The 14,198-nt window shown below is 40.7% G+C and overlaps 2 protein-coding genes across 13 annotated transcripts in view; one reads left to right on the top strand and one right to left on the bottom strand.

Moving 5' to 3' along the window:
- mcf2l2 (MCF.2 cell line derived transforming sequence-like 2) overlaps positions 1-14,198 on the bottom strand; it is an 86,265-nt gene that overhangs the window by 41,765 nt on the left and 30,302 nt on the right. For all 12 annotated transcript variants that reach the window (XM_047586096.1, XM_047586097.1, XM_047586098.1 and 9 more), the window contains exons 11-15: positions 13,674-13,865; positions 11,261-11,452; positions 10,987-11,173; positions 10,654-10,757; positions 9,179-9,267 (exon numbers count right to left, since the gene is read on the bottom strand). In XM_047586096.1, coding sequence (XP_047442052.1) covers positions 9,179-9,267; positions 10,654-10,757; positions 10,987-11,173; positions 11,261-11,452; positions 13,674-13,865 — 764 coding nt within the window. The remainder of the gene's footprint in view (positions 1-9,178; positions 9,268-10,653; positions 10,758-10,986; positions 11,174-11,260; positions 11,453-13,673; positions 13,866-14,198) is intronic.
- On the top strand, positions 1,317-8,030 carry b3gnt5a (UDP-GlcNAc:betaGal beta-1,3-N-acetylglucosaminyltransferase 5a). Its single transcript, XM_047586106.1, has 2 exons — positions 1,317-1,594; positions 5,365-8,030. The coding sequence occupies exon 2, from the start codon at positions 5,848-5,850 to the stop codon at positions 7,030-7,032; it is 1,185 nt and encodes a 394-aa protein (XP_047442062.1). The 5' UTR covers positions 1,317-1,594; positions 5,365-5,847; the 3' UTR covers positions 7,033-8,030.

Consider the following 14,198-nt stretch of genomic DNA (forward strand, 5'->3'; position numbering starts at 1 on the left):
AATGAGAAGTGTTCGACGTCTATACAAGGCCCACATACAAGAGAGTGCTAGCAAATTATTACAAACAACATACAAATCTATTCTTTCAACCTCCTCCGACAAGGAAATACCACAGTTCTCCGCAAATAATAGTGTTTCCTTGTTCTTTGAGATGTAATCCTTCAAACCCAAATAAGGAGAACTTAGTCACATCCATAAGCTTTTCAGTCAACATACTTCTTCCTGTAAGCTGCTCACCCTCCATTGCCACAGTTGCTTCCCTCTTCTGCTCTGGCAAGTGTCAGTGAACCAACACAGGACTGTTACCATATATACACACAACAGATTTAAAGCGCTGCTGTACTCTTAAACACAGACATCTTCATGGCGTGGATTAACCTAACCATATTTGTGCACTCGTCTGGAGAAGGCCTTGAATGTAACTCGCATTAATTTACATTTAAGGCTCCTGCAATCCATCTTAAATTAAATTTCAGCATTTTTTTATTTTTTTTTCTATTTTTTCCCCACAGAGATGGTTCTCCCAGTCTTATGGCATCCGCTGAAGATGATGATCAGATCTGGTCGACAGCTCATACGATTAAAGCCTTCAGCATTGTCATGTTTCTTTTCACTTGATTCCGTACATCGTACCACCCGCGCACACATGGAAAAACTGGTTGCCAGTTTGTCTCAGTTAAAAACCCAGACTGTAACTAAAGCACTTCCCGCTGACCTCGTTACAACTAAGAATGTGCAGGGAGTGGCCCAGTCCCGTGCGCTCATTACTTGAATGTGTATGACTGCAATCCTAGAAAGTGTGCACAAACAACAGAAGTGCTGACACTGATTTGGACAATTTTGCACATGACCTGTCCCCCTCTCAATGTACTTAATTAGGTTTATTTCGCATGGTGGAGTGTGTTCATTGGAACAGCTCTGGGAGGACATGCATTAACCGTCATAGTTAAGAAGTCTACAGACTATTTTGTGGATTTTTAGAAGGGGCGCAAGGAAAATTTGCTTTTTTCCATCTTTTATTCCAAAGCCAACATAAGGGAAAAAATACTTCAATACTACATTAGGCCTACATCTTTCTGCTGAGTTTTATTCCGTTTGAAAATAACTGTAGCAATTGTAATAACAGAGGAAATGGAGTTTGATTTATGTCTATGTGTTTAGAAGAGGTTTAGAGGTTAGATGTGGCCGCATATTTCCCCAAAACCTTTGTGCATGTTATTCAACACCTAACACTACCATGCAGTGGTGTGGTTCCTCCCACTGTACAATGTACCCACCCTTTCCACACACAAAGTATGTATCTCTCTCCTCCTCTCTCTTAGTGTCTCACTCTCGCTAGAGCATTCACAGCAGCTCACATTCGAAGCTCTCCTCAGCTGAGTTTGTTCAAGCGGACGGTTAAATCGGAGGGCGAGGAGAGGAGAGGGGAAAAACATGACAGAGGGACGGAGAGCAGAGATGGTGGAGGAAAAACAGAAGAAGTTGGAAAGAGTGAGGCAGACCCACTGTCACTTGTAGCTGAAAAGCGATTGAAGGCCTTACTTGGATATGAACTCATGCATGAATTGGACTTAAAAACAAAAAAGCAAGCCGGGTGAGTCAGGAACGCAGTGTAAATGTGTGTGTTTTTTGTGCTGGAGAGTTGGAACCGAGCTCACTGTCTCATAATAATGAAGTACAAACTCCCGCACGTTTTAGCCAGGTATTTATTTATATGTTCCCAAGACGGATACAGATATGACAAGAGCAATATGGCTGGGAGCATAGACGGTCTAGGGTTAGCAGATTACATTAGCAGTTGCTCAGTGAACAAACGGGACATAAAAAGAAAACGTTCAATCCTTGTGTCCACTTTAGGTTCCTTCCTGTAATGTTTGCCTTGTCAAAGTGACCGTGAACAAAGATAAAATATAATGTATGTACTATGTGTTTAGAGACGTTCTGGCTTCCCCTCAACCAGTTATAACCAACCAAATTATAATACAATATATGACACCAGCCTCAAAGATCACAGAATTATTCTGTGTGAATAAACAGCGATTCTTTTTTATTTGTCTCAAAGAGTTGCCCACAACAAAAACACATGCTTTTCACCAATTAACATTTGCTCAAAAAGCCACGGAAACACCAACCATGTAAATTTGATATGGCGACGCCGTTGAGACATAGTTAGTTTCAGTTTAAGAAGAGCTCGTCTCAGGATGTGTGATGCAAAATGATGTTATCGTAAGACGACGTCAAGGTCCCAAAAACTGTTTTTTTTTTTTTGTTTGTTTGTTTGTTCATCATCCACGTTCCCAACTTCCCTTGGGAGCTTCTCGGTGTAGAACTACATGTTCCGCGCATTAGTTGAAGAAGCCTCACAAACAACCACTGTAGCTGGTTTGATGGAACAGGCTAATCTAAATGGGTTCCCCAAATTGTTGCACACAATGGGGACCGCTGGCAAAATGTTCATTTTGCAACCTTGTTACTCTTAGAAGTGTGTGGATACTTTGGAAAGGCAGACGAACCTCATTGTCTGTGAGGCGTCAGTGTTACCACTGAACCTCTCTTAACCTCCACCGACACCAAATAAGGCCGGTGGAATTCAGCTAAGGACCTTTTTCTGTTGAAGCATAAAAGTGGCGCACTCGTGAGTCAAAATGTTGTGACAGTTTCAAGTTTCAGAATATTTTTAGTCCTTGGACGTGTTGCCGTGAAAATGAATCACATCACAGGGACACTGAGCCAAAATGACCCCTTTATAGACATCTCAACATGTCAGAGATAGTTTCCAACAGTTGTCAGGGTGTTGTCCATACGTTACCAAAGCACTTTACAAGACAACAGGGTCTCTGGGTACCTTTGAATCCATGAATCTACCGTATTGTCACGATGACACTGAGCCAGCATACAACCGCAGGCTAGATAGGAGAAATACTGTACATTTCTGTAATATTTCACCAATCTCACTAAGTATATAGAGTAGCGCACTAGAGTGTGTGCAGTACACTGGCTGTCTGAGACTCTGAGTCCAAAGGAGCCCATTTCATTTGACTAGCTATTGACAAATGAAAATAGAATAGAGTGAAAGTGAAACATCTGCGTGTGTGTAGTATATTATACAGATGTAGTGGTGACCTGACAAAGTAGTTATTGTGCTCTTTGCTTCAGACCTCACAGGTAAAAATAGTTTGCATTTACTTACATTCAAAATGGCTCATTTACAAGCGGAGCAGTGCCTACATAAAATTCTAGTCTGTACAGTCTTTAACAACAGACTCATTGGGATAATAGCAGCTGTAACTGGAGACAAATAAAAACCCGGCGTATTCCACTTGGGTGTCCCAGTTTTTGGGTCACTTTCTGAGATGATTTTAAGTTTTACTGCCGCATAGAGAGTCCGGTTCCACTTCCTGTAAGATGAACCCATTTGCATTGTCTACAACGGAGAAAAGGGTGTTGTAGATAAAAAAAACAAAAAAACAAGCTGGTTGCATAAATCTGTGCTTCAATGTGTGAATTATGTCTTAAGAAGCGCATCAGTTTCAGTAAATTTAAACTCACTAGAATAAAGTTTGAGCATTTTAATGCAGTATTCAGTATAGACTTAGAGTCTTAATGCAGCATTCAATATCCTGGAAGACGTGTAATAGAACGTAAGAGGAAAATTGCGCAACTTGCTTCAACATTTCTTCAAAATTATAAAGTGTTATTCACTCATACTGTCATACTGTCATTTCCTTAACAGTTGTTTTTTTAGTGTGTGCTGATACATGTGACACTGTTTCCTGTATATTCCTCCCCGTCTCTTCAAGTAAAGTCTGGAGAGGTAAACCTTTAAGGGTAGAGTGGCATTCAGTTAACAATACTATTTATACTACTTATACTATTTGTGTTGCACTGGTTGCTGCAGACCTGTCAGGCTGGTAAGCATGGCCCTATGTTGCATCATTGTATCTATATTGTATTAATAGTAGAACAGCAGAATGAGAAATAACAAATGCTGCTGCATTTTGCAACACTGGATCGTCACCTACTAGTACTGGTTACGGTGGTTGGAGCTGTGCTGTTCATTGCTCGAACCACTCCAGCCACATAGTCAAGATGCCAACCGCATTAAAGCAAAAGATATCTCTTGACTGACTGATTGATATTGTTTGTAGAACAAGTTACAAAGGAAACCTCCACATATGAGCTGTGTATCAACAGTCTGCGTCAAGAGCAGGTGGTTTGCATGGTTTGACTGATTGAAACCACATGTTTACGTGAGCTGACGCTAAGGCAGACTAAATCCACACAAAAGATTTCCAAGCAGTTTAAATCACTCTTATAAAGACAAAAACAATGGGTGCTTGAATGAACTCGTATGAAGTTACGAAATTGTTTTTGAAACCAGCCTCATATACTATCAGTGCCTTAAACATTTGCACTGTGCTGCTGCATGTTAATCAGTAGCTCTATATGGTTCTTTTTACAACCTGTCCAAGCTCCAAATATAGAGCATATTTTGTTCAGGTCATAGCCCCAGTCCTGCATGTGTCATGGGAAGAACAAATCTTGCCATAATGTGTTTAGTCACAAGACTACAGGATGTCAAGGCTTAGCCGCCTAAGAGCTGTGTAGTTGGCCGACCTCAGTATTCATTCAAAACTCGCTGCAGCTGTTGTGCAGACGCATTGCACAGATGTCAGCAGCTTCTCTGGGCAGGGGTTCAGTTGGACTAAAGTCCCTTTATTGTGTTTCCATGTGCCGGGTTAGCACAGCGTCTACTGCTACTTTTTGTTTTCAGAAGGTAGTCTGCAATATCTTCAGGAAGCTGTGTTTTACTTAATTTTTAACTTTTCAGTCTAAATGTGTTGCGGCGAAAAATTTAGAACAGGACGCCCTGTACTGTACTTTTACGCGCAGCCACATACAAGTGACACCACTGATAAAGAAATTTGCTGTGCTCAGCACTGTGAGTAACAGCAGAGTCATTATCTGTCTTTGAGACACTGACATTGTAGTTCATTCTTATCTTAACTTAATTAGTTTCACTCTCTTACAAAGGGGATTACACACTTGGAGTCATACAAAACACAGATGCATGAACAAACATAAAACTAACTGCATTGTGAAATTGCAAAAAATAGTTACTTCTGAGTAAGAGGCACGTAACTAAGAGTTCCTGTAATTTAGGTAGCCAGTCTGATTGAGTAACTATATTGCTTGGCCTGTAAGACATAAGGAAATACCTCCAGCACTCCTGCGTTCAAAGGTGACATGTTAGTGCACCTGGTCAGTGCAAATCACAGAATGTCATGTTTGTATAATTTTTAAGATGTAATTTAATACTTTTCTACTACTTTTCTTAATACGCTTCTGTCTTTTTCACCCCAGGTGCCATGCGGTCGTATGGGATTCAGATATCAGACTGGATCGATAAGGAAGTGGAAGACATGCTGGAAACTGGGCGGGAGTTCTGAGGAGAGAAGGAGGAAGCACAGTGATTTTGTTTTGTGAGAATGAACACTGAGGCGGTTGCACTCTGATAACTATGAAGGAGACAAACTTTTGCTTGTGGAGGGGGAGTGGTAATAAAGCATTCAGACTGTTGAAGAGCCTGACAAAGGCCTACTTGACGTGACAACATCAATAACCAGTTGGAAGGATAGGAGGACAATGGAGAAAAAAAGACAGACCTTTAGGACACAGACAAGAGGATGAAGATGATTAGACAGGTAAAGGCAAAACATGTTTAAAAGTAAAAGGAGATAAAAAAAAAACTAGAATAAATAAAGAAAGTAAGAAGCAGGTCCAGGACAAAAAAGGCTCCCAAGGTTATCATTTATCAGTGTTGACAAGAAATAATAAGTTATCACAATGTTCATGAACTTTCGCCGTATCCACAAGTACCAGTTTGTGCAGCTGCTGGCCACTGCCCTGGTACTCAGTGTGTTGATGGTCAGCTGGGAGGAGCTGGACCATCATGTGGTCAGTCATGTGAAATCCTACACATACCGCTATATGATCAACAGCTATGACTTCCTCAATTCTTCCTTTACCATCACGGCCAACCATCCTCACGGAACGGGTCGTTTTCGCAATGTAGGTGGTGCCTTAGTGAATTATCCATACCTCATCAACCACCCAAAGAAATGTGAAGCCAGAGATGGAAAAAACTGGGACGATATCTTTCTCCTTCTGTTTGTGAAATCCTCACCAGAGAGCTTTGAACGGCGCCAGGCCATCAGAGAAACATGGGGAAACGAGAGCTTTGTTTGGTCAAAGCTGGGGGTCAGGGTGAGTCTACTTTTCCCCATTGGGGTTCACTCGGATGTTAGACAGAGATCTGAGATACAGAGTCGGTTGTTGAAGGAGGACAAGATCTATGGAGACTTAATCCAGAGGAACTTTGTGGATACATTTCATAACCTGACCAACAAACTGATTCTCCAATTTCACTGGAGCCAAAACTACTGCCCCAAGGCACAATTTGTCATGTCTGCAGACGATGACGTCTTCGTACACATGCCTAATCTGGTGAAGTACTTGCAGCATCTCCTGACTAGCCAGTCGGGAACTAAAGACTTGTGGGTGGGACATGTACATAGGGGATCCCCTCCAAATCGCCGTAAAGACAGCAAATACCACGTCCCGTATGCGATGTATCCCTGGCCTTCTTATCCAGACTACACTGCCGGAGCAGGGTACGTGGTTTCAGGGGATGTGGCTGCTAAGATCTACAAGGCAACTCTCGTAATGAACTCCTCCATGTACATTGACGACGTCTTCATGGGAATATGCGCCAGTGCCATGGGAGTCTATCCCCAGGGCCATGTGTACTTTTCAGGGGAGGCCAAGACTCCGTACCACTCCTGCATCTATGATCACATGATCACGTCGCACGGCCATGCCGCAGATATGCGCTCACTGTGGCAGGCTGCAACGGCGGATAGAAATCCCACAGGATTTATGGGTAATGTGTATTGTACAGCTGTGAGGATGGTGCTGCTGTGTCTGCCATACTTTCAGAACACCTACTCCTGCTTTGCTGCTTTTACATAAATGGTCACTGAGTGACCTAGGACCACTGAATGCTAAATATCCCAAAGAAACACAACAAAACCAGAATCAGAGAGATTTACATTCACATTATAACTAAACTACCACTTTTAAGTTTGCGCTTGATCAATTAAGAGCTCTTTAGATGACTGACATGTTATGATGTATGATTACACATGGCAGAGGAATAGATACGACCATCTTAATATTTTTGGGAGAGAACTGGCACAAACATCATCTCCATAAAAATCCTGTGCCACTTTCTTTGGATCAGGAAGATATATCTATCTATTATCTATCTATTATCTATCTCTACCTTGGACTATGTTTACAACCATGACTGACATTCATCATCGTTATCATCATCATTAGTGCATTTCACACTGGGACACCAGTCAGTTCAAGAAAAACTACATCTTCCACACTGAGACCTTCACCTGTTTGGGACAAGTCAGGGTTGCAGGTATCAATGCGTGGCTGTTTTGCACCTTCGATTTGTATTTCAAATCAAATTGATTTATATTTCAAATCAAAGGGAAGTCAGGGCTTTTATGCATCTACTTTTCCAGGATCATTTGAACTTTATTTCCCCTTCTTAGCCCTTGTTGCCCCCTCATAATTCTGTCACTTCCTTCCCTGCCACTGCTGCTCTGCTCCATCCTGTTGAACACATTCACTAATTAAACTATAGTTTATTGTCATTTGTTGTCTTTTTTTATGTGAATCATGCCTACAGAGCAAAACAGATTTGGAACACAGTGGAAAGTGACTAAAGGAGGACAGAAGGGGAGAACAAAGTGTTTGAATTCCAATGTATTACAATTAAGATAGAAGAACTTAATAATTAAGAAATAATTTATTTTAAGGGTTTTAATATTTTACTAATTGTTTTTACATATTTTGTATGATTGTGTTTTTTTTCTGTTGTTTTATTAGCTCGGCTGTAAAGTAAATGAGGCTAATGAGTTTAAAAAAATTAATAAATAAAGAAATTACTCTGATGTTTTGTATTCTTTATGAAGCTATGATTTCGAATACACTACTATTTTTAGATGTACAAATGCACAAAGTATTGCTTAAAGTATTGGATCCGTATTGCCAATACCAGCCTGAATTTTACCCAGTATCAGATCGGAAAGGAAATCGGTGGTATGCATTTCTGGCATGGAAAGTGAAGGTAGAGGCTGAGGAGCAATTGAGTCAGATTCAGAGGCACCAGTAAGTGAAAACAATAATTAAATAAATTTCAATTGTATATGTGGTATGAAATAAAATGCCCTCGTTATGTTCAGTTGGTAGTCTGATCAACTACCATAAACATTGTAATTATAGCATTTTTATACGGCAACTTTATCTCATATAGTCACAAAGAAATATGCTCTGTCTCTGTCAGAGAGGTGACAGCGGTAGTCAACTAGAAGGGACGCCACCATGAATGATAGCCAGGAAGATCGGCAAATCATTTTATTGAGACTGAATAAAATTATTGATCAGACTGAATATTGATGAGTTTCAACACCTGGTGGATTAGTGTGCCGTACATTTATTAGGAGCATTCTAAGATTACTTCAAGTATAAACATGACAGAAAGGTAAGAATTGCTTTAATTTTACACAGGAGGTGCATTTGTTTCATTAACCATGACATCTATAGATGTTAAAGGCTTAAATGTAACTCCCTGGGGGGGTTCTGCATGCAAATGCATTTAAAAAGAGATCAAAAAGATTAAAAGATGACTTCCTTAATCTCAGCTGTACTTATCTGGTGATTGTTATTTGATGTGTATGTTGCTTCACTGTGCAACAGGAAGTATATGCAACGTACTTTCGAGTTCTTTGAAAAAAAGAAAAAAAAACTTTCTCTGTGTTGGACTTAAATCTCAATTGAATGTCAATATGAAACATAGGTGTGCCACGTGGAAACGTGATGCCGCCACTGAACACACACACACACACAAGAATACCAAATGAAACCTCTGAAAGGAGCTCAAACCACAGAACAAAAACTAGAATTCCTACACGTGCGCATGTGTTACTTGATTGTAAGTTACAATACTACAGCACAATGGACTGAAGGGCAGTTGTGTTGTATTTTTAGTACACTGTATGTTTCACTATTTTAGTGAAGCTCAGTTGTGTCCTATCCTTACCTGCGTCGGTTGGAGAGACTCTCCTCAGTCTCATTTGACACAACAACATGTGTGGAGCCCCCTTGGCTTTCCTCATGCATCACCTCAATCTGTGACACACAAACATATACACATTTAGTTACTGGGTAATACATTTACACTATGTATCATGCAGCTTCCACTGCAACCTCACTAACCCAAATGTATTCTCCAACAGAGGTGTGCATTTAAGCAGTCCCTATGGACAGCCAGAAGATAATGAGTATATGCTAGGTGTTTGCTGTCAGGTGGCCAGCAGTGGTAAATATTTAACTGAACACAGCGTAAAGCCACTGCAAAATACATAGATTACAAGCTGTTCTGGGCAGTCTGAATGATTTACTGTCTTTTATGACAGATAAGAGGAGTTGCTAATTGGAGCAAGCAAGCGCACAATAAAGCCAGAGCTGGCAATGAAGAAGTCTCTTTTACAGTAAGTAACCTTGAGAAGAACTTATCTGCTTGAGGCAGACCAGACAGATAGAGAGAGAAAAAAAGAGGAATGTAGTATAGGAGAGAAGAGAGGAGGGAAGGAGAATCATCAGACGTGCCACATCCTGTTTAGCTAGAATGTTTCCCCAAAGTACTTTTATAAACTATGGCATGAATCAGACTGCATTCTCCAGTGCGGCTTATCCCAAAACACATCAGTTTGGGATGTCATAAATTAAGAAATTGCCCTAAAAATTTTGGATGAGTAGGGAGCATAGACTGTATATAAACATGGACAATGTCTCGCCACTTCCTGGCACTGGCCAAACTGATGGTCTTTTCCTAGCAATACGGACACTAGTTCACTCTGCTCTACCTACAGTTACAAATGTTAAATGTGGGATTACACACCGTTCTTGTTTTTTTCTTGCTTTACAGAGTGAACATACTGTACATCAACATTATGTTAATTACCTAAAGTGACAAAAACCATCCTTGAAATAAAATATTCAATGTGTATTTTAGTTTGACTTGTGTCCCATCTACTAACATGGAGGAGGTGGCGTATATGGTCTATACTACAGCCAGTCAGTAGGGGGAGCTCTATTTGCTTTGGCTCCACTTTTAAGGGGCTGTTCGGGGGTCCATATTTATACAGTGTACAGTAGGGGCCCATAGCTGTATGTTAATGAATAAGTTAAAACAAAAGTGGCATGGACACAGGATTTCATGTTTTTTGTGTCTGCACTTGGAGAAAGTTTAAAAATTCTGACTGACCTCAATGTTTTAGAGTATTGCTGAACTTTTGTTTGTCTTGTGTAGCACCTCAACCAGTAAAAGCTAAGTTATTACCCCAGTTTTAATAACCGTGGTATTTGTTTAGAAAATAAATTATTTCAAATCAAAGATTGATACAAAAGCCATGGTTGCTGGACAGTACCCAGCCCTAGTGTCATAGTCAGCAATTCTATTTTACGTTGAAATGAATATGACATACTGTTAGGGTGAGATATGGAAGCGGGTACCTTGATGCCTGCTTTGGTCTTGCGTATGTTCTTCTTCTTGTTGAGATCAGTTTCAACTGGCTGCTTGCCACTGTTAGAGTTATCGGACGACCTGCGTGCCAGAGCTAAAATGAATGACACAGAAGAGGTGCGTTTAATAATTTCCTTTTTGGTTGCCTGTGTTAAGTTAAACGCATGCATGCATATAAACGGCTTCAGATGCACAAACCATGTTTTTTTGACACATGTTCGCAGCTCAGGGTGTCGGTTCTTTCACAGGCATTTCAAGTGTTTCAAAAGGTTGAACCTACTACAATAGTTTTGTCATTTTCTGTATCAAAAAATCTGACTCACGTTGCTGGCTGCCTGTTGTCCTTGGAGGATTCTTCAGTGGGGGGCGTTTGGGAGAGGACTCAGGTCGTGGGGCAACAGGCTGAATGGGTCTCGTCTGTTTAGCTGAAAGTCTCTTCAGACTGACATGACGCTTTTCGAACATCTCTTGGACATCCTCTAGTCGCTTCAACGCCTTCAGGACACTGTCCTGGATGTATAAAGCTCAGTGTTTTACTTTGTTCTCATCATTTGAATGTACAGTTATCTCGGAAACAAATCCCTGAGTGCAACTTACCTTGATATCTTCGGAGAGGACAACTTCATACTGGTTGTGGAGGTTCCTCAGTTCAGTCAGTTGGTTTTCTTTGGCCGACTCCAGAAAGCGTTCAATGTCTGTGAGTGCTGACTCTGCCCCTTCCTGAGACTGACACTTATCTACAGCCTGGGACGCCAATAGATAGATGCCAGATTCACACCACTGGTTAACCTGTAGAAGAAATTCAAGCAGAAATTCGAGCAGATTAACAGAGTACGATTTCAATGTAGCTGTATCATTCTTTCTAATGTTGAGTCTCAATGTTGAGGCCCAGAGTTCAGATGCTAACCTCCATCAACATCACATAGCCCTAGATTAAAGTCCCAGCTGTAAAACTATGGATATATCACAAGACTGTGCTCATCAAATGCTGAGATACACATCACCCAATTACCTCAGGTTGTCATTAGGCCATTCCAATATCTGAGACAGCAAATGTTGGCTCTTGTTGTTCCCAGGCACATAGTTTGCTGTGGAGCTCACAACCCAAAACATTAGACTGAACTATGTTTGTAATATAATCTTTTCTTGCAAAACCTGATTTGGTAACCGGAGACACGACTGGAATGGATGCTCATGTTGCTCTGCGCCAAAAAAAGGCATCCAGCCTGGAGTGGGAAACCCATTTTCCATTTTTTTTTTGGCAGGTTAACACAATTATTCTAGAGATGACGATGGCTGGCTTGCTACTTTGGGGTTTCGATAATGACTGTTACCACAAAACACCACTGTGACTTCCACAGAGCTTCTGCAACTGTTTTGTTGTAGGGTCTGTAAGTTTAGTCCTATTTTATGGAGCCAGAACAGTGACTTCAAAACTTGCTATTGAAAATACAGTTTGCAGAGAAAACAAAACCTGGAATGAGAAAGTCAATACTGGCTCTCAAGCACTTACGCATAAGAAGGCAAAAATAACAGCTATTCTCAGATTCAACTTACTTTCAACCATTTTGGAATAGAGAGAAGGTTTAAAGGGAAATGAGACAAATGACTGAACTGAGAAGGGACTAACCTGGCTGCTATGAACTCTGGTGGGTTTCCATAACAACAAGTCAGTCTATTTTATTCATATTTTTTTTAGTACAACTTAACTGGGAACTGGTGAACTAGCCAAACGACAGTATGCAGGTTTCACAGGAGTCTACCAAAACAATGCTAACCATGTCAGCTAGCATGCCGAAGGTTATCGGTAGCTTCATCTTACATCTTTTAATATCTCAGTACAGCAGTCATTTGGCAGTACAGCAGTCATTTGGCAAGCATAAGGTTTATTAAGACAGATAAAAATAAAATAACTGTCCCATTCACCCTGCACACCTCAGAAGTTCTCAGATGACAATGTAATTGTGAGGTTTCTCAGTGATGGCGGACATGAGTGGACATGAGCAGGAGTCTGAAAGAATGTGGTGAATGACTTCATCTCAGGGTCATTACAGTTAAAACTAAGGAGATGATGGGTTTCTGTAGGTCCAGGCCCCACCTGCAGCCTGTAACCATCAACAGGGAGTGTGTAGAGGTGGTCAGACCTATAAGTACATGGGTCTACATCTGGATCACAAACTGGACTCATCAGCTAACATAGACTCTCCATTTACTCCAGAAGCTGCTGGACATTTTCTACCAGACTATCATTCTGTCTCTGTCCATTGAGCTTCTCTGAATCCCTGATATCGGAGCAGATTTTCTTTGTTGCTGCAGATGTTGTGCCACAATACGTTTTTGTGATTTTGCCATGGGTCCTAATTTCTGTACTTTGATCCAGTTTGGATTTTAATATGTGTTTGTCTTCTTTTACATTCAAAGATTCATAAACCCTTTGTCTTTCTGTTGGTTTTAGTTCATTGGTGTTGTCCCTTATCTGTCCTTCTCCACTCGGTCTTTGTCAGTTTGTCATCAGACTGGTCCTTTTTCAGTTTGTCGTCAGACTGGTTCTTTGTCAGTTTGTTTGCTCCCCTCTTCAGCGGCTTCCCTATTGATTTCCAGATGTCCTCCCCAGTGTTTCCTCACTGTATTTGCTTTCTCCTAATTGCATCTTTATTACTTGGATTACCTGCTCATCATTTCAGTAGCTTTTGTTATCATTATAATACGTTTTTATTGAAGTTCCCTTTTTGTTTCCCTCATCCCATCCCATTCTTCCTATGTCATACATTTGGTTGTCTTCAATTTCCTGCTACATGTGACAACTTGTGCTGTTCAGTCTCATTTTTCAGGTTGTGACTTGACCATACATATGGATCTGAGATCTTTCCGGCAAGAGAAAGATGCAATGCTCACAATCAAAAGATTCACTGTTTTCTGGCTCCATAATATTTCAGTAACGCGAAAGACTGATAAAAAAACCAAAGTCACTGTTGTCAAAAAATAACGAGAAGTCGCATCATATCTTCACCTTATCAATACCCATGTGTATCTGCAGGGATTTCGACAAGACGTCCCTCTTTTTCTTGGCCTCGTTGCTGAAGTCATCACAGACCCGCCTGAGCTCCACGCATTTGGGTCGAATAGAGTCCACGGCGTAATGGTTGCTCTGGATCAGCTGGTCGCCATGCTGCGCATGGAGCTGGGCCTTTACTAGTGTTGGCTGGTGGCAAAAGAGTTTAGAAACAATTGACATGTGGAAGTTGTGCCATAATCAGCATATTTAAGCATATTTACACTTTTCTGTAAATTGCTTATCTTCCGAAAAATACCATTTTATAAGTACTCCCCCCATGTAAGGGATTGAGTGATGGTGTTGTAGAGGGGCACTTAAGTATTTTATACCACAAGGCATGTTGTGGTGTTATAGTTAGTATAACACAAGATACAGTATTTCAACGTTGACAATGGACAAAGAATCAATTACCAAATTCATTTATATGTTTTTCAAAGCAATCACTTGGTGATGGAAGATGCTGTTAATGTGTAACTGTAA

This window comes from Mugil cephalus, chromosome 6 (genome assembly GCF_022458985.1).
Source record: "Mugil cephalus isolate CIBA_MC_2020 chromosome 6, CIBA_Mcephalus_1.1, whole genome shotgun sequence".
Taxonomy (NCBI): Eukaryota; Metazoa; Chordata; class Actinopteri; order Mugiliformes; family Mugilidae; genus Mugil; species Mugil cephalus.